The 22,715-nt window shown below is 45.3% G+C and overlaps 1 protein-coding gene across 1 annotated transcript; it reads right to left on the bottom strand.

Annotated features, from left to right (window-relative positions):
• Positions 1 to 1,814: 1,814 nt before the first annotated feature.
• On the bottom strand, positions 1,815 to 14,642 carry LOC311532928 (kelch-like protein 28). The gene is made up of 4 exons (XM_084651929.1): positions 14,515 to 14,642; positions 13,952 to 14,030; positions 6,155 to 6,382; positions 1,815 to 3,264 (listed from the first exon to the last, which is right to left on the bottom strand). The coding sequence occupies exons 1-4, from the start codon at positions 14,573 to 14,575 to the stop codon at positions 1,821 to 1,823; spliced, it is 1,812 nt and encodes a 603-aa protein (XP_084508055.1). The 5' UTR covers positions 14,576 to 14,642; the 3' UTR covers positions 1,815 to 1,820.
• Positions 14,643 to 22,715: the final 8,073 nt, after the last annotated feature.

Here is a 22,715-nt window from a genome sequence, read left to right on the forward strand (position 1 = left end):
AGGCCAAGAAAGAATTTGAAGAAAAACTACCTATGAACCCAAAAACTGACAGCAAATTTATTGTAAGTACATCAGAAGCAGGAAGCCTGCCAAACAATCAGTGGGGCCACTGGACAATCGAGGTGCTAAAGGGAATACTCAAGGAAGACAAGGCCATTGCAGAGACGCTAAGTGAATTCCTTGCATTGGTCGTCACTGCAGAGAATAGGAGGGAGAGTGCCACACCTAAGGTGACAAATATGATGAACTGTCTCAGACTGAGGCATCAGTAGAGAAGATGTACAGCTGGATGCGCATCCAGTTATGCACATCTGAAAATGGGCCAATGTTCCTAAAGTTCTATATAAGTATCACTGAGTTTGAGTTCCACCAGATAGGGACAGACGTGGAGATACACCTCTGGTCCTCCTGATTCCCAGCCTAGTGCCTAATCTACACAAAAGGAAGTTTTATTTAGTACAACCTCATCCTCCTCCACCAGCTGTTTCAAAGTTCAGAAATGTGAATTTCCGAGAGAAATGGCTTTGAGATTTTTCACATTCTTCCAGAGAGTGGCACGTGTGTTTCTCTTGATGTTGTCACCATTCATAGTACTTAGTGCCCGAATGGATCATTAGGATCATCTACTCTGACCGCCTGGCCGTAGAATTTACTCCTACATCTAGCCTAAAAATTCTGGCTGAGCTAAAATGTATCTTTCAGAAAAAAATATCCAGTCTTGAATTAAAGACGCCAAGTGATGGAGAATCCACTACATCCTGTGGTAAATTGTTCCAATGGATAACTACCCTCACTGTTTAAAAGAATGCCTTATGTCTATCCTGAAGTTATCTAGCTTCGGCTTCCAATTGTTGGCTCTTCTTAGCCCTCTGTCTGCTAAATTAAAGAGCCCTCATCTATCGGAAATCTTCTCCCCATAAAGACCTTATAGACCATGATCACATCACCTCTGAGTCTTCTCTTTGATAATCTAAATAGATTGAGCTTCCTAAATCTTTCCCTGGAAAGACAGGTTTTCCAGACTTCAAATCATTCCTGTAGCTCTTTTCTGAACACTTTCTAATTTTTCAGCTTCTTTTTTGAAATTGATACATGACGACTAGATACAATAGTCTAGGAATCTGAGGAAGTGAGCTGTAGCTCACGAAAGCTTATGCTGTAATAAATTGGTTAGTCTCTAAGGTGCCACAAGTACTCCTTTTCTTTTTGCGAATACAGACTAACACGGCTGTTACTCTGAAACTAGTCTAGGAATTGTTTCCCTTGTGATTTTTACAGCAGTAATACCACCTCGCTACTCTTACTCAATCGTTTCCTGTTTATACTTTCAAAAATCACAGTAGCTTTCTTAGCCACCATATCACACTGGGCGCTCATAGGCCAATGGTTATCTTCCTGACCACTGAGTCCTTTCCAGAGTCATTGCTTTCCAGGATATAATTCCAACCAGAGCTTTTGACCAAGATGCATTTTAATACAACCAAGTGCAAGGCCATCCATCTAGAAACTACAGGTCACATTTACATACTTCAACATTCTGTAAATTTGCTCCCTTTATACAGAAGTTTTCTGACCTCTAACACAGGCAAATTCAATCAGGAGAAAACCTTTTGCAAGAACTATCATGCCCCACTGATGTGGCGCAGCCTTTCTGGAGCAGGCTGTGTTTTTACAGTGTCGTAAGCTTTTTGCTAGTGTCAGTTGTGAGTCCACATTACCCTGTGTAATTATGTTTGTGCTCAAGATTTAATCATAGTTTGTTTCTTGCTCCACTATTTATGTTTATTCAAAGCTAACTAAAAGGAAATATTAAGAGGCAGCTATTTCCCAACAACACCTATCAGGGCTACCGATGTCTTTTGAAAAAGGGACAGGATCTCCTTTTTGGGTCTCTTCAGCGTTGTACAACCAAATCCGCTGACACCTTCATAAAATACAGGGATATCTTCTGGACATTTGTTCCACCTGGGCTCACCAGGTTCCCAATAATAAATTGTTTTATAACATTGGGTTAAATTTTCCCCACCCAAGACGTAGATCCTCTTTTCCCAATGGACCACTGCAGCATTAGCAATTGCCTTTGGCAGTTTTGGAACGATCACCTCCTCATTCATGCTGCCATCATCAGAGACAAAGAAACACTTTCTAGTGCAGTGGCGGTTTTCTGGTATGAGACCCCCCTCAGCCCACTCCCTGGCTCTCTTTTCAGCATACCCACCTATAATGTATATCCCATTATCCATGGCAACAGCACCCGCTGAAAAGAACCCATTGTCCAGAGACACCTGAGTCCATGTGTCCGAGCTAACTTCATAGATCAGAAGCCCTCTATGAAATTGCCAATAACCAGTCAGGCCTGTTGCTCCCCCTAGTAAGTATAGTTTCTTCTTGAGCACTGTGGAGGCAGAACGGCTCAGAACAAAAGGCATCCTAGAGATGGGAGTCCATATCTGCTCTGCTAGGTCAAAGCATTCTGCAGAATTGAGGAACTCGTGAAATCCACACCAGCCTCCCATAGCATACAGCCTCTGGTTACAGATTAGGAATCCATGTGTAGCACGGGGCACGGACATTGAAGGGAGCTGTGTCCACTGGCCATTAAAAGAGTTGAACTCATACAAAGCATCTGAATAAGAATTCCTGCAGATGCCTCCAGATACATAGAGCTTGTCTCCAAGTGCCACACAGGCTGGATGTGTCAAAGATTTCAAGCCTGTGAGCTTTTCCCACTTTTCAGCATGAGGATCATAAGAGCCCATCAGAAAAGCTTCATTCTCCAACTCTTGGTCCTCCCACATCGTTGAATCTACACACATTATCAGTTCATCAGACATGCCTTGTCTGAGTCCCCCGCTCTCCTGCAACCGCTCTTCGCTGTCCAGCTGCTTCCAGAGAAGCTGAACATCCCCATACCGTTCTGAATCCAGCCGCACCTCCACGAGCTCACTATCTGTCAGGAGGGGCAGCCGGACATGCCTCATCAGCTCATTGAGGAGGGCGTGGCCTGTGGTGGGTTGAAACTGTATCCAGCGTCGCACAGCCAGGTAGACTTCTAACTCAGAAGCAACTGTAAGGTCGTCTGAAGACAAGATGGTGATTAAACTGCTGAGGTCCAGACTCAAAAAGTCATCATCCTCACAGAACCTTCCAAAGTTTAGGATGATGAGCTGCATGGTAGCATAATAGAGAGCTTGGTGGTTGTAAGCCTGAGCCAGTCTGTAAAGCCCAATGCAGTTCTGCATGGAAATGTTCTTCAGAAGGAACCTGGGAGGAGGAAAGGAAATCAACATCACTGGGAATGCATCCGTGATTGTTATGACCCCAGGATAGGTCATCAGCAGGGTTTGAACCCAGAGACCTCAGCACCAAAGAACAGACCTCTAGTACTTGAGTTTAAAGAGGAGGACCTCGTTAGCTCATAGACTCATAGACTTTAAGGTCAGAAGGACCATCATGCTCATCTAGTCTGACCTCCTGCACATTGCAGGCCACAGAACCTCGCCCACCCACTCCTGTAATAGCCCCCTAACCTCTGGCTGAGTTGCTGATGTCCTCAAATCATGGTTTAAAGACTTCAAGTTAGAGAGAATTCGCCATTCACATTAGTTTAAACCTGCAAGTGACCCGTGCCCCATGCTGCAGAGGAAGGCAAAAAACCTCCAGGGTCTCTGCCAATCTGACCCGGGTGGACATTCCTTTCCAACCCCAAATATGGTGACCAGTTAGACCCTGAGCATGACAATATTAGCTGACAATACTAGTAATAGGTATTACCCTCGATGTAGACGAGCCACATTACGGGGCCACAAGACGCAATTTACAAGCAAACTACATGAGAAAACTTTCTCCTGAGTTTGACACCCCAACATTAGGGTGGCAGCATTGCTTTTATGGCCAGTCAGTTGTAACTGAGTTAGTGAATTTATTTCAGGCAAAAGGCTCCAGAATGGCAGCTCAAAAGCACAAGTACATAAAGACCCCATGCTGGCCCCCACACAAACTCCTCTCACCACAACCTCTGCCTCACCTAGATCATATTTTGGGGGATGACAGGGATGTCTTCATGGCCTATTAAACCCATGCCTACTTAGATTGCATAGATTTTTAAAGACAGAAAGGGCCAGTGTGATCAAATATTCCAGTGTGTCCCAAAATGTGGACCCCTGCAGGACTAGTTAGGGATGTGGACAAGTCTCTCATTCACTCTCCACTGTCTCAACTTCACTTTTTTTAAAAAAAAGTCAATGTTATGGTTATGAAGACAACTTTCAAAACATGACCCAGGCATGTGTAACTGATGCCTGAGTTACCATGTCCTCTGCAGGCATGAACGGCCACTTCCATTTCACTGGCAGTTAATTCACGTGCCAATGATGATACTTTAATGTCAACATTGTTAACTAGTTCATTGCTCATCAAAGCATCTAAGAAAGGCGAAGAAGAATCAGACTATGAAGATCTTCACAATCTGCTCTGAGGGACTGCTCATTGTTGTGTCAGACATGAGGCCAGGGAGCAGGGACAGGGCAATAACATTTGAGACATTTTAAAATTCAACTTCATTTCATTAAAATTCGGTTGATCTACCTGTAACACCATTGGTCAGAGTTGCAGGGAGGCATGGTGGTTTCATTTTCCTAAAGGGAGCAGTGGGAGGGCTCAGCTTTGAGAAACTCTGGTTTAGTCAGAGCACTCAGGCCAGGGTTCAGTCCCCGCTCTGTCTGAGGGAAGAAAGGATTTGAACCATGTCTTCCAAAGCTCTCAGGCAAATGCTAATGTGAGATGCCCTCAATCTCTTTTGTTGAAGCTGTTCCACTTTGGCTTAAATCATTCAAGATTAATTGGGCCAGAGAGCGACAGTAAGTGAGACTGACTCTAGAGCTTGGTGGTTTGGGCAACCAAGAGGAGACCTAGTGCCCCTGTTCCCATCAGTCTTTAATTATTAATACTTAAAACATTCCAGAGTGGTCTCATCTATGCTGTATACAGAGGGAATACCGCATCCCTACCGTTGCTGGATAGTCCCCTGTTAATATAACCAAGTATTGTGTTAGTCCTTTTAGCAACAGCATTACATCAAACACATGTTCATTTGGTGATGTACAATGACCCTAAGTAATTGTCAGAATGACCTGCTTTCCAGAATACAGTTCCCCAGCCTGTAGGTGTGCCCTGCATTCTTTGTTCCTGGATGTATGCCCTTGCATTTAGCGCCGTTAAACCCATTTTATTTGAATGGACCTAGCTCACCAAGTGACCCAGATTGCTTTGTATGACTGCCCTGTCCTCATCATTTGTTACCACTTCGCCAATCTCTGTCATATGCAAATGTTATCAGCAATGTTTATATATTTTCTTCAAGATCATTGATAAAAATATTGAACTGGGGCCAAGAACCAGCCCCTGATAACCCCACTAGGAGCACTCCCCACTTCATGATGAAGCCAAACTTACATTTACATTTTGAGATTCGTCAGTTAGGCAACTTTCTCAATATGTGCCATCCTGCTTTTCTTTAGAGATAGTTTTCCAGTCAGAATGTGGTACTAAATCCAACACTTTACAGAAATCCAGATATAATCTATCAGTCAACACAGTTACCTTTATCAACCAGACTTGTAATCTTGGAAAAGAACAAATTTGTTGGACAAGATCTATGTTCTGTCAGTCAATAGTTCGAATTAATTATATTGCTATCCTTTACTTCTTAAATAACAGAGTCCTGTATCAGTTGTTCCATTGATTTGCTCAGGATAGAAGTCAGGCTAACTGATCTATAGGAATCCAAGTCATCCCTCTGTTGAGACCGATAACTTTGAGATCTCCTGATGAAAGGCTGTATATAAGAGGAAGGTATTATTATCATGGTGATTTTATCCTCTTTCTCTTGAAAATCAGGCCGATACCCACAGCTCGTTTTACTCAGAACAGCTATTTACATGGCTGTGACATTTCATCACACTTGCCCAGGGCTGAATTTGAACAGGTATTTTCTGTGAAAGTTTCTTGGATCATGTCTAAACCACCCTGAGTGTGATGAGCAGAGTTTTAAATTAATTGTATTGATGCTTGGTGTTACCTTACGAGACCATTAAAACACACATTTATTTCATCCTAAAGCAGACTCATAAGACTGCAGGTCCTTTCATGTTACCTGCAGCAGATCTCCACTAGGGGGCGGATCTGTAGCTTGCTGGCTGCTGCAAACAGCTCTGGGGCTGTCTCCAGACTAAGTGATAGCTCTTCTGTGTAGATATATTGTAAAATGCTTTGGAGGATGAAAGGAGCCATATCCTGCAGCACAACTTCTCCACCCTGGGATTCTTTGCCGAAGCTCGTGAAAACGTCCTTAAAGTAAGGACTGACAGCTGCTAGCAATACTCTGCAGGAAGAGAGAAAACAATAGTTCCAAACAATAAAACCTGTGTTTACGGATGTTTCTCACTGTGTACATTAAATAACCCCTGTTTAAAACAAAAACTGGAAAAACATCTATTATATGTAACCATAAAGTTGGGAACATCAACAAGCAAGGTTTGAACCCAGGATCTTTAAATCCCAAACGCAGAGCTTTACCACTTGAGCTAACATGTGAACTATTAGCTAAGATGTAGACCAGCTGCTGGAGGTAGGTCAGAACATACACTTCAACAAGGCACTACAAAACTATTTTCTACACACCAGTGGAATATTGGGTATCAGAGTCCCTAAATTATTGTCCTGACTTTAGGAGGAAAGTATTGTCTAGTGATTAAAGTAGTGGTTACAGACAGGTACATAGAATTGGCACCTTCATAGTCAGCAGGTGTTATAGTAAAGACCTGGAATCTAGTCTTAATTCTGCCAGAACCATGGAGAGAATGACTTTGCCTCTTTACTAGGAGTGATGGGTATGAAGCCATGTTCAAAAGTAAGTCTACAAAAATGTAAACAACAGTGAGTGGAAAAAGTAAGATTAAAACCTATGATTTCCCGCCCAAAACACCATTCCATACACACTCCCTCATCAAAGAGTCAGTCTCTTTCCTACTTGTGAAATATTAGCTTTCTTGGCAGCACTGTACAACAAGGGAGGTCAATTCACATGAAATGCAGAACATCCTGCAAAATCTAGTGCACTAGAAAGAAATGTCCGAAAGGACCAACCCAGGAGTTGCAGGAAATTGTGTTGGTGATTCCCTGGGGTCTGATTTTCCTTTGGAACATAAGAATGGCCATACTGAGCCAGATCAACAGTTCACTTAGCCCAGTATACTATCTCTGAGAGTGGCCAGTACCAGATGCTTCTGGCAGTTGGGGATACAGGGACACCTGGAGAATGGGCCCCTTACTGAATGAGGGAGGCAACCTAGTGACAGAGGATGTGGAAAAAGCTAATGTACTCAATGCTTTTTTTGCCTCTGTCTTCACGAACAAGCTCAGCTCCCAGACTACTGCACTGGGCAGCACAGCATGGGGAGGAGGTGACCAGCCCTCTGTGGAGAAAGAAGTGGTTCGGGCCTATTTAGAAAAGCTGGACGAGCACAAGTCCATGGGGCCGAATGCGCTGCATCTGAGAGTGCTAAAGGAGTTGGCGGATGTGATTGCGGAACCACTGACCATTATCTTTGAAAACTCATGGCGATCGGGGGAGGTCCCGGACAACTGGAAAAAGGCTAATGTAGTGCCCATCTTTAAAAAAGGGAAGGAGGAGGATCCTGGGAACTACAGGCCAGTCAGCCTCACCTCAGTCCCTGGAAAAATCATGGAGCAGGTCCTCAAGGAATCAATTCTGAAGCACTTAGAGGAGTGGAAAGTGATCAGGAACAGTCAGCATGGATTCACCAAGGGCAGGTCATGCCTGACTAATCTAATTGCCTTCTATGACGAGATAACTGGCTCTGTGGATGAGGGGAAAGCAGTGGACGTGTTGTTCCTTGACTTTAGCAAAGCTTTTGACACGGTCTCCCACAGTATACTTGTCAGCAAGTTAAAGAAGTATGGGCTGGATGAATGGACTATACGGTGGATAGAAAGCTGGCTAGATTGTTGGGCTCAACGAGTAGTGATCAATGGCTCCATGTCTCGTTGGCAGCCGGTATCAGGTGGAGGGCCCCAAGGGTCGGTTCTCGGACCCGTTTTGTTCAATATCTTCATTAATGATCTGGAGGATGGTGTGGATTGCACCCTCAGCAAGTTTGCAGATGACACTAAACTGGGAGGAGAGGTAGATACGCTGGAGGGTAGGGATAGGTTACAGAGGGATCGAGACAAATTAGAGGATTGGGCCAAAAGAAATGTGATGAGGTTCAACAAGGACAAGTGCAGAGTCCTGCACTTAGGATGGAAGAATCCGAGGCACCGCTACAGACTAGGGACCAAATGGCTCGGCAGCAGTTCTGCAGAAAAGGACCTAGGGGTTACAGTGGACGAGAAGCTGGATATGAGTCAACAGTGTGCCCTTCTTGCCAAGAAGGCCAATGGCATTTTGGGATGTATAAGTAGGGGCACTGCCAGCAGATTGAGGGACGTGATCATTCCCCTCTATTCGACACTGGTGAGGCCTCATCTGGAGTACTGTGTCCAGTTTTGGGCCTCACACTACAAGGAGATGTGGAAAAATTGGAAAACGTCCAGCGGAGGGCAAAAAAAATGATTAAGGGACTGGAACACATAACTTATGAGGAGAGGCTGAGGGAACTGGGATTGTTTAGTCTGCGGAAGAGAAGAATGAGGGGGGATTTGACAGCTGCTTTCAACTACCTGAAAGGGGGTTCCAAAGAGGATGGCTCTAGACTGTTCTCAGTGGTAGCAGATGACAGAACAAGGAGTAATGGCCTCAAGTTGCAGTGAAGGAGGTTTAGGTTGGATATTAGGAAAAACGTTTTCACTAGGAGGGTGGTGAAACACTGGAATGGGTTACCTAGGGAGGTGGTGGAATCTCTTTCCTTTGAGGGTTTTAAGGTCAGGCTTGACAAAGCCCTGGCTGGGATAATTTAGTTGGGGATTGAACCTGCTTTGAGCAGGGGGTTGGACTAGATGACCTCCTGAGGTCCCTTCCAACCCTGATATTCTATGATACTATGGAGTTGTGTCCCTGACAGTCTTGGTTAATGTCCATTGATGAATCTATCCTCCATGAAGTTACTAATTCAATTTTGAACTGAATTATACTTTTGGCTTTCATAACATCCCATGGCAACAAGTTTCTGATAGACTATGCATTTTGAGAAGAAGTATTTCCTTTCATTTGTCTTAAACATGCTGTCTATTAATTTTATCTGGTGACCCCAAGTTCTTGTGTTATTTAGAGGGATAATTAAAACTTCCTTCTTCACATTCTCCACACCATTCATGATTTTTTAGACTTCTACCAAGTCATCTCTATTCTAAGCTAAACAGTCCAAGTCTTTTTAATCTCATATTTTATGGAAGCTGTTCCATCCCCCTGGTCATTGTTATTGCCCTTCTCTGTGTCTTTTCCAATTCTAATATATCTAAGACTTTGATGCACATAATGGCATATATGACATTGGTAGATGTGCAGGTGAACGAGCCTCTGATATTGTGGCTGATGTGATTGGGCCCAGGGATGGTGTCCCCTGAATAGATATGTGGACACAGCTGGCAACGGGCCTTGTTGCAAGGATAGGTTCCTGGGTTAGTGGTTCTGTTGTGTGGTGTGTGGTTGCTTTTGAGTGAAGCAAATACTCGCATCAGCCACACTATCAGAGGCTTGTTCACGTACACATCTACCAATGTGATATATGCCATCATGTGCCAGCAATGCCCCTCTCCCATGTACTTTGGTCAAACTGGACAGTCTCTATGTAAAAGAATAAATGGACACAAATCAGATGTCAAGAATTATAACATTCAAAAACCAGTTGGAGAACACTTCAATCCCTCTGGTCACTCAATTACAGACCTAAAAGTGGCAATACTTCAACAAAAAAACTTCAGAAACAGACTCCAAATTGGAATTAATTTGCAAACTGGATACAATTAATTTAGGCTTGAATAGAGACTGGGAGTGAATGGGTCATTACACAAAGTAAAGCTATTTCCCCACGTTTATCGCCCCCCCCCCCACTCCCCACTGTTCCTCAGACGTTCTTGTCAATTGCTGGCAATGGCCCACCTTGATTATCACTACAAAAGGTTCCCTCCCCCTGCCCTCCCCCGCTCTCCTGCTGGTAATAGCTCACCTTACCTGATCACTCTCTAGGTTACAATGTGTATGGTAACACCCATTGTTTCATGTTCTCTGTGTATATAAATCTCCCCACTGTATTTTTCACTGAATACATCTGATGAAGTGATATGTAACTCACAAAAGCTTATGCTCAAATAAATTTGTGAGTCTCTAAAGGTGCCACAAGTGAATCATAGAATCATAGAATATCAGGGTTGGAAGGGACCTCAGGAGGTCATCTAGTCCAACCCCCCGCTCAAAACAGGACCAATCCCCAATTTTTGCCCCGATCCCTAAATGGCCCCCTCAAGGATTGAACTCACAACCCTGGGTTTAGCAGGCCAATGCTCAAACCACTGAGGGCAACAAAAATGATTAGGAAAAAGAAAAGTGCTCCTTTTCTTTCTCCTAATCATTTTTGTTGCCCTCTTCTGATCCTTTTCCAATTCCAATATATCTTTTTTGAGATGGGGCAAATACATCTGCACGCAGGATTCAAGATGTGGACGTACCATGGATTTATATAGAGGCAATACGATATTTTCTGTCTTATTATCTATTCTCTATTCTTAATGATTACCAACATTCTGTTGGCTTTTTTGACTGCCGCTGCACATTGAGTGGATATTTTCAGAGAACTAGCCACAATGACTCCAAGATCTCTTTCTTGAGTCGTAACAGCTAATTTAGAGCCCCTCATTTTATTTGTATAGTTGGGATGATGTTTTCCAATGTGCATTACTTTGCATTTATCAACATTGACTTTCATATGCCAATTTGTTGCCCAGGCACCCAGTTCTGTGAGATCCTTTTGTAGCTCTTCGCAGTCTGCCTGGGACTTAACTATCTTGAGTAGTTTTGTATCATCTGCAAATTTTGCCACCTCACTGTTTACCCCTTTTTCCAGATCATTTATGAGTATGTTGAATAGGACTGGTCCCAGAACAGACCCCTGGGGGACACCACTATTGATATAAAAGGTGGATGCTGAGCACTGTGCCTAGACCCACAGTTCAAGAGTGCTGGCCAGAGTTCCAGTTCAGCAGTGAATCTTGGTGCTCCTGGTCATCTTCAGTGCCAGTAAACTTTCCCCAACAAAACCCTCTGATGCCAACTTCTGCTGCTCTCTGCTAACCCACTGAGAGTGACAACCTCCCTACTCCCTCCTTATTCCCAGTACAAGGTCATACGCCCAAGTATTCACAGCCCCATACAGCTCTGGGCAACAGATGCTGGGTCAGGCCGAGTTTGTCCTCCTCAGATGATTCCTTCCTGGCATGGTGCTCCTCTGGGCTCCTGTCTGGGACATCCCTGGCTGGATGCCCTGTCCGTCCCAGATTACGGATAGCTCTCGCTGCTTTGTTATGTGTGGGCCTCCTCATGTCTGGAGCTACAGACACACATACCAGCACTTCCTCTTTGGGGAACACTCAGCACTTCCTCTCAGGACCTCAGGGCAAGGTTTTAAAGGAGCCATGCTCTCTAAACCCTGAGCAGCAACACCTGTTAGGCCACAAAGAAAAGACCCCATATGTTTGACTGCTAAGGACAAGAAGGCACAGAAAGAGACTCTCCAGCCCTCTTTCTCTGCAGGGCGGGATCACACTTCCGTTCATCACTGCAGCACAATATAGGGCATCAGGGGAATAGCTTTTTATTTTATTTATTTATGTATTTATTGTAATTTTCTATTCTCTTGTATATGAAATGCTGAGGATTTCGAAGAACGACCGTGCTTTGGAAACAATAGCCCTATAGACCAGGGGTGGCCAACCTGTGGCTCCGGACCCACATGCGGCTCCTCAGAAGTTAATATGCGGCTCCTTGTCTAGGCACCGACTCCAGGGCTGGAGCTACAGACGCCAACTTTCCAATGTGCCGGGGGTGCTCACTGCTCAAGCCCTGGCTCTGCCAGAGGCCCTACCCCCACTCCACCCCTTCCCACCCCCTCTTCTGAGCCTGCAGTGCCCTTGCTTCTCCCTCCTCCCCCCCAGAGCCTCCTGCATGCCACGGAAGAGCTGATTGGGAGGTGTGGGGATGGGGGGGGAGGTGCGGATTGGCAGGGCTGCTGGTGGGTGGGAGGCACTGGGAGCAGGGTAGGGGAGCTGATGCGGGGCTGCTGACGTATTACTGTGGCTCTTTGGCCATGTACATTGGTAAATTCTGGCTCCTTCTCAGGCTCAGGTTGGCCACCCCTGCTATAGACGGACTCCTTGCTTTAATGCATCTGAATCAGGTTGTGATGTCGCTTGCTGGACATTGCCTGGGGCAGAAACCTGATGCTCAGGGTTTGGAAGGTAACTGCAACTTGTCAGAGCAGAAATCTACAGCAGATTAAATTTCACAGGCTGCAAATGTGGAAATATCATTTATCATGTGGACATGGGCACGTAGGATCTGATAATACGCATTAATGTTCCATAGTGCCTTTCACAGCTAAATCCCTAGCTGGGTAGATATAGAAATAACAATAGAGGGAGACAGAGAACTCAATTGACCGGGGGGCAGGAGGGGGAGGGGGGCTTTCAGCAGAATTTGGAAAGAGACTGGAAAGCTGATGAAGCAATTCTTATGGACACCTCCTGTGGAATTTTACAGAGGATGGTCAGCTTCCTATAGCAGTTCTAAACTATTCTAAAGAATTTAATAGATACTTGCATGCCTGCTACATTGTATAGGATGGCTCCAAAAATGTACAGGCAAGGCCTAATTTTCTATTAAATCCTAGCGATTTTTAGAGTAATTTATATAGAAGCCTATTCAATGACAGATCCTCAGTCAGCATAAATGATCATAACTCCACCTCTCAGTGGTGCCAATTTACGACAGATTAGGACGCGCCCCATAGTTTTAATCCTGTTGGCCACAGTCCTATTAAATTCTGTAAAGAGACAGAAGGAAGCTGTTCCAGACAGATAGGAGGAGAAGGGTCTCACACCAGTGACAAGACTTGTAATAGGAAAATGGAGGCCAGTCATCAGAAGAAGCAGGAAGATGAGGGGCCCAATTTTCTACTGTGCTATGACCCTTTACTCTGCTCTGGAAGCGTAAAGGGGCCATAAAGCTAGTGTATCTAGGGAAGGGGAATATCCTGCATAGGAGATTCTCCTGGCTGAGGCCACTGGAGTTATTGAAGTTCTGCCCCAGGGTGCTGACCTCCTCCCCGTGAGGGGCAGCCCTAAATTAGCTCTGTCTATCCAAGCTGCCGGTATTTTCCAGGTGCCTATCACCACGGTATGAGTAAGGCTCATTCACAAGAGGCCGGTCACACTTCCTCCAAGCATCTCCATGTTGGCAATGGCAGGATCCCAGCAGTTGTGATGGGGAAGTTGGAACAGCCTGTGGCTTCCCTTATCATTGCTGTGATCAGTGCTGATATGCTAACCCCATCTCTTAAAGTCATCTCTATTATTACTATTATTATTCTTATTTATTATGATTAATCTTCCTTTGCAAAGTATTTTCCATGCAAAATTATGCAATATCAGATCGCCTGCTTTATCTTGGGGAAAGACGGCTGTAAAACTGGGTGAAAGTTTACTTGTTAGGGGGAAAAGCCAGTCATTGAAAGAGATGTATGAAGTGGTGTAGGGTCTTAAGGCCAAGAGAGGTGATACAATTATCATTTGGTATTTCCTTGCTATGTGGGATTTTCCTATGTCAGTTTGCTTTATCCTCCCATCTCAGCAGCCTTTGCTGCTCCCTTGATAACACAGAATACAGAGCTCTGCTCTCCAGCATAGGCCAAGGACAGCAGCTAGATAAACAGAAACCCACCTGTGACAGGAGAATCTCCTTCCTTCACACACTAACATGGCATCACAGAGCAACTGGTGCTGGTACAGCTGCTTTAGACCTATATGAGTTGAGAAGACAATGCCAAGGCTGCCGTTATACACCACAAGGAAACTTCCTGAAGGAAAGAAGTGAGAGCTCATTCTAAGGAGAGTATCCATCTATCTATCTATCTCCGTATACCCCATCTATCTATCTATCTAGCTAGCTAGCTAGCTAGCTATAAAATCTCCGGAAATCTGTACAGATGGTGGGATGGCTGCAGCAGGAGAACAAAGGAGGTGATCACCTGATGACTGTTTGGTGGCTTATGTCTCTGCAATGAAGGCGAGGACCAAAAGAGTAATGGAGAGTTAACTCCCCTTTTGTCTTTAACCAGTACTAAGTTTGCTTCGAAAACTATATGAATAAAATAAACTCCCAAGTTGTTTCCATCTCTGCCAATTTCTGGATGGCAGAAACAGCCCTAGGCATTCACCTTCTCTGGGGGCTCCCACAGGCTGGCCCCGAAAATTACACATACACGTGAGGATCTGCTAACCTACCTTTGCTTAGCTCCAGTGGCTTTGGCAGCTCCTGTTTCGCCCCTTTTCGACTGGAACTCATGACAGGCAGAATGAAGCATACAGTAGAGAAGGAAATCCTGACTGAAAAGAGACCTAGATTCTCAACAGAGAGTGTGCACTCACACACATAACTAAATACTAAAGCTCTGGTATATAAAATCATGTCAGAGGGATGGCAGAAATTCCATTTTCTGGTCCCCACACATGTTGTAGGTTGATTATGGAGCAGCAATGGCCAACTGCCCACCCCCCGCATTCCCCACTCAGAGATCACGGCTGTATCTGGGCTCAGTAAAAGCAGGTTAGGAATGGAGGAGAAGCTGGACTCTGAACTTCCTGGGGAGTGGCAGAAATCCTGCCCCCTTTCCTTCTCCTACATGCATATATTTATTCTCTGAGTCACTACCCCTTCCCATGCACTGCACAGACCCTCACTCTAGCTGAGACAGGTTGGATACAGTTCCCTGTGGAGTCTGTTAATGTTTCTCTTAGGTTGGTTGGAGAGGGAGGGATGTGCTCACGCCAGAGTCTTGTGAACTATCTGCCCTTAATTTCCCGGTTTTGTGGCTTTAACATCACTCCTGCAGGAAACACCCTCATTGATGAGCATGGGAAAGAGACTGGTAGGACACTGAACAAACAAGCTTGTATCTACCATGATTCTAGGTTTCCCCACTCCACTTCAAACAGATCCCTCTTCAAAGTCATTTGATTTGTTGCATCCCCCTATATTCATACCTCATAACAGCCCACAATTTTGAGGAACATCACCCATTTCACTGACAAAGTTTGCAAGTTCCCCATGTTCCACACAAATGCTGTGTCCTCTCACTTGTATTGTGGTAAATTCTTTACATCGGAAAGAAGGAATCGTGAGACGAGTGTTAGAGATAGAATTGTTTACATTAAGGGAAGGAAGCCCAGAGCATTTTGTTTCCTGCATGAATTATTATTATGTCCCCCACTTTGGGTCACAAAAAGGCTGCATGACATCACCCTGTTGAAACTTGGCCCATTTTGGGGGGGAAATTGCAGCTGAGAGCAATAGCCCCATCACACAAACACAGCACCCTCCACTTCCTTCAGACACAGCTACCTGACTCGTCTATCTTCTTGACAGCCCATCCTACACAACTCAATAACCTGTGCCTGCACCACGTACACCATCCTCCTCCCCATATTCCATGCCATGCTATATGCTCATGTCACAAAACTCTAACAGTGACGTTGGAACAAGCTACCAAAGGAACTGCTGGATTTTCCCTTTCTTGAAGTCTTCAGCTCAAGATTGGGTATCTTTTCTCGAGTCATAGAACCATAGGGCTAGAATCATAGAACCAAGGGACCACAAGGGTCATCTAGGCTAACCCCCGGCCAAGATGTAAGCTTTGTTGTGTCTAAAACATCGAAGGCAGGTGGCTCTCCAGCCTCCTATTGAAAACCTCCCATGAAGGTGCTTCCACAACCTCCCTAGGCATCTGTTCCATTGTCCTGCTGTTCTTACAATTAGAAACAGTAGGACAATGTAGGACAACAGTGGGATTTGTGCTTGAGTAAAGCATATCTTCCTAGGCAGGAACACACTGCCTAAGAAGATATGCTTTACTCAAGCACAATTTGTTGGGCTCAACACTGGGGTAACTGGGTGAACTTCTGTGGCCTGTACTATACAGGAGGTCAGACTAGATGATCTAACAGTCCCTTCTGGCTGTAAAATCTACAGATCTATGAATCATGCTAGTTCATACCCAGCTTGAGCAGTACTCAGGGCCATGGGGAGCTGCTTCCCATTCTCCTGCATCAGTCACAGGTCCATTAATCTTTAAAAAATGTTATTAAAATATAAACTGATTTATAAAATGTTTAGCATTATGAGATCACCATCTTCAGCCTCATTTGCATACCATGCACAGACTGGTCAGGTTGGGAGGAGTCTGTGTCTGTTTTGCATGTATTAGACTGGGAGTGTGTCCACACTAGGGGAAGGTTGAAGGGAATGCAGATACACTGGAGGTGGCCCATCAGAGGAGAGGAGGCTGAAGAAGCTGCTAACTGGGCCAGGAAGTGTGGAAATAAGTACTGCAGTTTGTGGGTCAGGGAGGCTGTTCCTGATCAGAAGGGAAGCTGTTAGGGTTGTTTTTTTTTTTACTTTGAACTTTGGGGTACAGATGTGGAGACCCGCACGAAAGACACCCTAAGCTTATATTTTACTAGCTTAGGTTAAAACTTTCCCAAGGCCCAAATTTTTTTGTTTTGTTTTTGGATGGTATTGCTGCCACCACCAAATGATTTAAACAAACATTTAGGGAGGGGCCACTTGGAGCCCTATTCCCCCCCCACACCCCCAAAAAAAATTTTCCCCAAGCTCCTTTACCCCCTCTCCTAGGAAGACTTGAGAATAATATACCAACCAAAAGCTTAACAAGGTGAGCACAGACCAGACCCGTGGGTTCTTAGGACACTAAAAACCAATTAGGTTTTTAAAAGAAGAACTTTATTATAAAGAAAAAAGTAAAAGACGCACCCTCGTAAAATTAGGATGGAAGGTAATTTTACAGGGTAATAAAAAGATTTAAAACACAGAGGATTTTTCTTTAGGTTTAACTTTAAAGTTACAAAACAAGAATAAACCTTTCTTTTAGCATAGGGAAAATTTACAAGCTAAAACAAAAGACAATTTAACGCATTTTTTTGCTATTACTTACAATTTTTGTAATTTTAGATGTATTATTTAGTAGGAGCTGGATTACCTGCTTGGTTTTTTTTGTTTTGTCTTTTTGTTTTAAAAGAGAACCAAACAAAAGAGCACAAACAAAACCTTTTGAAGCTTTTGAAATGTGTTGTATTTTAAAATTAAAATTTTGGAGAGCTAAACTTCACCGAAGAAGGTTTTTCTTATTTTTTTTTGGTGGCATGAAGCCACTGTAGCGCAGCCTGGTCGATTTGCAGGTGGAAACGCCGTCCCCAAACGTATGGGCGTAACCTTTTTTTTTGGTGATTGACCAGTGGCTTTTTTTTTTAAGACAGTTTTTTGCTGAGAAACACGACAGGATGGAATTTTTGATTTGGTTCTTTTTGAATTAAAACTGCTTCCACACCACACTTGAACGCATCTGTGGTTACTAGGAACGGTTTGTCAAAGTTTGGGGCCCTTAACACAGCATTAGACATGAGTGTTGCTTTAAGCTGGTTAAAGGCCTTTTGACACTTTTTAGTTCACTGAACTGCATTTGGCTGGTTTTTTGGTTAGGTTTGTCAGTGGGGCAGCAATTTAGCTGTAGTGTGGTACAAATTGCCTGTAATATTTGGCCAAGCCTGTAGTGGGGTGGTTACCTGCTCCGGCCCTGACAGGGCTGCGGCCAGCATGGGGAGAGGGCTGGGGCTGTGGAGAAAAGCCCAGCAGGATTAAGGGAGCAACCGCAGCTGTGGCCAGCTCAATCAGGCCCAGCTGGCCCCTATAAGAGGCTGTGAGCCAGGAGCCCACTCAGTCTCTCTCTGCTTGTAGAGGGAGAAGGGCCTGGCTGCAAGGTGCTGAGTAGAGTAGAGTAGAGTAGAGTAGAGTAGAGTAGAGTAGAGTAGAGTAGAGTAGAGTAGAGTAGAGTAGAGTAGAGTAGAGTAGAGTAGAGTAGAGTAGAGTAGAGTAGAGTAGAGTAGAGGAAGGGCCAGAGGAGCTAGGAGCTCCAGCCTGGAAAGCCTCAGGCTGCAGGCCTGACTACAGGTGAAATAGGGGCAGCCCATGGGTAGGTGGAGGCAGCAGGTCCAAAACCCCCTTTCTGGTGATGAGTGGTGTAGACACTGCAGTCTGCCCCTGATATAAGGGGCTAAGTGGGGACTGGCAGTAGCCCAGACTGAGGTGAGGTGGGGTTAGAGAGTGGGGCTTCCCCTGGGTGGGGAGACCCTGAACCTGAGAATGTGGGGGTACTGCCAGGAGGCAGCACCCCAGAGAAAGGGGCACCGGGTCCTGGGAGGGACATGGGCTGGCGGTAAGGCAGCTCACCGGCCTGCAGTGGGCGCTCTGGTGGCTGGATGAGTTAATTCCTGACAACTACCAGCAGGAGGCGTTGCAGGGGTGAGTCCAAACCTTTACAAAGCCTAAGAAGGATTGGACCTGTTTTTTTTTTACTTTGGGACAGGCCACTTCTGGATAGTATCCAGTTTGGCCTGTAGGGGGTTGATAGTTGCTTGACCCACCTGGTGTTTAAGGTAAATTAGTTTGTTTAGGCCTATTTGACACTTTTTAGCCTTAATATTAGTTCTGCCTTTTTTATGTGCTTGAAGACTTTTCAGAGATGCTTCAGGTGTTTTGCCCATGAATTCAAAAATATGGCCACATGGTTGAGAGAGGTGACTGCCGATTTCTTTTAAATTCCGCTAGGAGACTATTTACAAGTTTTTGAAAGGTGGTGGGTGCATTTTGCAGCCCCAAAGGGAGCACATTAAATTTATACAGCCCTACATGGGTATTGAAGGCTGACCTTTTCTTGGTGGATTTATTTAGCGGTACTTGCCAGTACAGCTTGGTTAAGTTTAAGGTAGAGATGACTGGGCACTTTCCAGTTTTTTTAATAGCTTATTTGTCTGTGGCATTGGATAGTTGTTTGGGTGAGTTATAGCATTTAGCTTAAGGTTGTTTATGCAAAAGAATATTTTTCCATTTGGTTTGGAAACTAGAACCACCGGAGATGCCCACGCACTGTTAGAGGGGTGGATTACACCCATCTGTAGCATGTCCTGGATCTCCCATTCTTTAGCAGTTTTGGCTTGAGGAGCCACCCAGTAAGGTTGGGCCTTAATTGGGCGAGCATTACTTGTGTCAATGGAGTGGTATGCCCATTCGGTCCATCCTGGGGTGGCTGAGAACATTGGCGCATAGCTAGCGCACAGCTCCTTGATCTGCTGTCGCTGCATACGTCCGAGGGGCATGGAGAGGTTCACCTTTTTTTGTAGTAGTAGACACCTTCAAGCCACTTTGTGTTTTCTTTCTGGGCTGTAAACTGACAAACCTTTAATTTTTTTGGAATAAAAGGCCTTTAGAGATTTAATATGGTACGCTTTAGGCTTTAGGTTTGAGGTGGGAGATGCTATGAGATAGTTAACAGCTTCCAGGTGCTCCTGGACTGTGAATGGCCCTTTTCACGACGCTTTCATTTTATGGTCCTGGAGCGCCTTCAAGACCATGACCTGGTCCCCTACTTTGAAGGAACGCTCTCTGGCATGTTTATCATACCAGGACTCTTGTTCTTCCTGAGCATCTTTTAGATTTTCCTTAGCAAGGGCTAAAGAGGTTCGGAGGGTGTTTTGTAAGTTGTTAACAAAGTCCAGAATGTTAGGTCCTGGAGAAGGTGTAAACCCCTCACCAACTGTAATGGCCCCTTAACCTTGCGGCCATACACAAGTTTAAATGGTGAAAACCCTAAACTGGGATGTGGTACAGCCCTGTAGGTAAAGAGCAACTGCTGCAACATTAGGTTCCAATTATTGGAATGCTTATTTACAAATTGGCCCCCAAAGTTTTATTAAACTTTTTCACCAGAGGAAAAATAGAGCTGCAACTCTCTGGAAATATGGAAAGCTGGCAGAGATTTAAAGAGAGTTTCACCCTACTCCAGTGACACCGTCAGAGGACCCAATCACATCAGCCACACCATCAGGAGCTCATTCACCTGCACATCTATGCCATCATGTGCCAGCAATGCCCCTCTGTCATGTACATTGGCCAAACCAGACAGTCTCTACGCAAAAGAATAAATGGATGCAAATCAGACATCAGGAACGGTAACGTACAAAGCTCTGTAGGAGAACACTTCAATCTCCCTGGACATTCAATAACTGATCTAAAAGTAGCCATTCTTCCAAAAAAAAAACCTTCCAAAACAGACTTCAAAGAGAAACTGCAGAGCTACAATTCATTTGCAAACTTAACACCATTAATTTGGACTTGAATAGGGACTGGGAGTGGCTGGCTCACTACAAAAGCAATTTTCCCTCTCTTGCTATTGACACCTCCTCATCAGTTATTAGGAGTGGACTACATCCACCCTGACTAAATTGGCCTTGTCAACACTGGTAAGGTAACTCCCTTCTCTTTGTGGGCTAGTATATTCATGCCTGTATCTGTAATTTCACTCCATGCATCTGAAGTGTTTTTTTTACCCACGAAAGCTTATGCCCAAATAAATTTGTTAGTCTTTAAAGTGCCACCAGACTCCTCATTGTTTTTGTGGATACAGACTAACACTACCCCTCTGATACTTAATACTTATACATTTGTTGACCTTCTATCACAGGATGATTTGCCCCTTGAAGAGATCAGGGGTCCAATCTGCCCTGTGTGCACTCTGCTCGCTTTCCCAGGTGGGGAAAGTCCTCACGGCCACCCAATGCGTGGACTGTGTGGCTAATCAGACACCTGCCTAGGGATATCAGAGAAGCCTCCAGAGAGTCCAAGGAGGAGAGTGAGCAGAGACTGAGAGACCTGCTGGCGGGGAAAGGACGGATAGAAAAGGGACCAGTTCAGAGAAGCTGATCTAGGGCTGCAGCCAGCCTGAGTTACCAACACAGGCTGTGGGACTCATGACTGTCGTCAGTTGGCTCACGTGTGCATGTCCTTTCAGTGTGCTGTTGAGCTCTGCACAGTTAGCTGGTTTAGCAGACCTCACTAGTACTACCTAGCGTTAAGTGCTGAAGGCTGGAATGTCGTTGCCTTACTAACGCTATTCAGGCTGCCCAGTGCTTCTGTCCTTGGTGCAGATGAGGCAGCCCACTCGTTCAGCAGACTTCAATGTTACTCAAAGAAAGACCACAGGCATTCGGCCAGATTTAGTGTCAACGGAGCATGGTCCTAGTGTCCTGGCTCTGTGGTTACAGGTACATGAACACGTGTGTGCCCATTACAATGGGCTCAGGTCGGTCAGCAGCAGCACTTTTTGCAGCCCCCTCGGCTAGATAAAGGGCTAAGGTGAAGTACCCTGACAGTTACAAGCTGAGGTAAACAACTGGAATACACAACTTATACACCACCTAGCGTATTTCATGACATCTGTTTGTTACCTCCTCTTGTTCCCGATATCTTGAACAAAACATCCCTGTGACAAAGTGGGGGATTTTCTTAATGGTTTGTATGAATACTCTTTGTGTCTGTTTCCCTATGAGTTGCATGTTTAACAAGGTGGTGGGAGAGGGTGTTTTTTGTTGCAGGGGACCAGACATTGCATGGATGTGGACCACGGCCTGGACACTGTGTAACTTAGCAACTCATGATCCAGAGGCCCACCCCATCTTGAAAGCCAGCTGGTTTTGGCCAGTGTGAGAACAAAGGGCTGAGGAAACAGGGTCCCAGTGAGGTGGAAGGCAGCCGGTTCTGGCCAGTGGGGGGAACAGAAGACAGAGGGCCCAGGTGATCTGTTTGCCCAGGAAAAAAGAAAATCTCTATTCATTATTTTGTCAAACTAGCTTATCTTGTACTAGATTGGGATGTATCTGTTCTTGCTGGAACATATTTATGTAAATATCTGTTGCCTAGTACACGAGCAACAACGTCACCAAGTTCATGTACTGGACAGTGAACTTGTGAGTATCTGCTTTAATACAGGGCCTGACTTTGGTTCACAGCCTCTCGTTCAGGCCTCAGATCTTGCACCAGGCCCAGTACCCCAGGCACTCTCTCTCTGCTACAGTGACTTAAGGGGGAACAAGGTTTGGGACTGTAGGGGCCAAAGGGTCTGTATTCTGATAAGACCAGGCATCCTGGCTCCCAGACCCACTCCACCCGCCCCAGGTGCCGCACAGGAGGTGTCTGTCTGAGCCTAGGATGAGGGAAAGGGGGTCCCACTGGCCCTGGGAAGGAGCAAGCTACTCTCCCATGCAGCAGAGCCCCCTCAGAGGCTTGCTGCAGTTCGGGACATTAAAGCTGAAGAGGCGCCGGGTGTCTCTGCATGAACTGTGCATGCCTGGAAAGCACCTTGTGGGGGAGGTCTGCTAGCTTGATGCATCTGTAGCTACAACCATTGTCCCTTGCCACAGCTGCAGGCTGCGCTATGTGCATGCCCAGAGCTGGGTAGAGCAGCAGCACCTAGAGCAGACGGGGCCAGTCAGGGTCTGTGCTTGTGCTGTGCGTGGCTGGGAGCAGCCTGCCTTGCCCACAGGAGGGCTGGAGCCCTGCACCCCTGTGCTCGGGGCCA

The sequence above is a fragment of the Lepidochelys olivacea genome (assembly GCF_965140295.1).
Source record: "Lepidochelys olivacea isolate rLepOli2 genome assembly, chromosome: 18".
NCBI classification, from domain to species: Eukaryota; Metazoa; Chordata; order Testudines; family Cheloniidae; genus Lepidochelys; species Lepidochelys olivacea.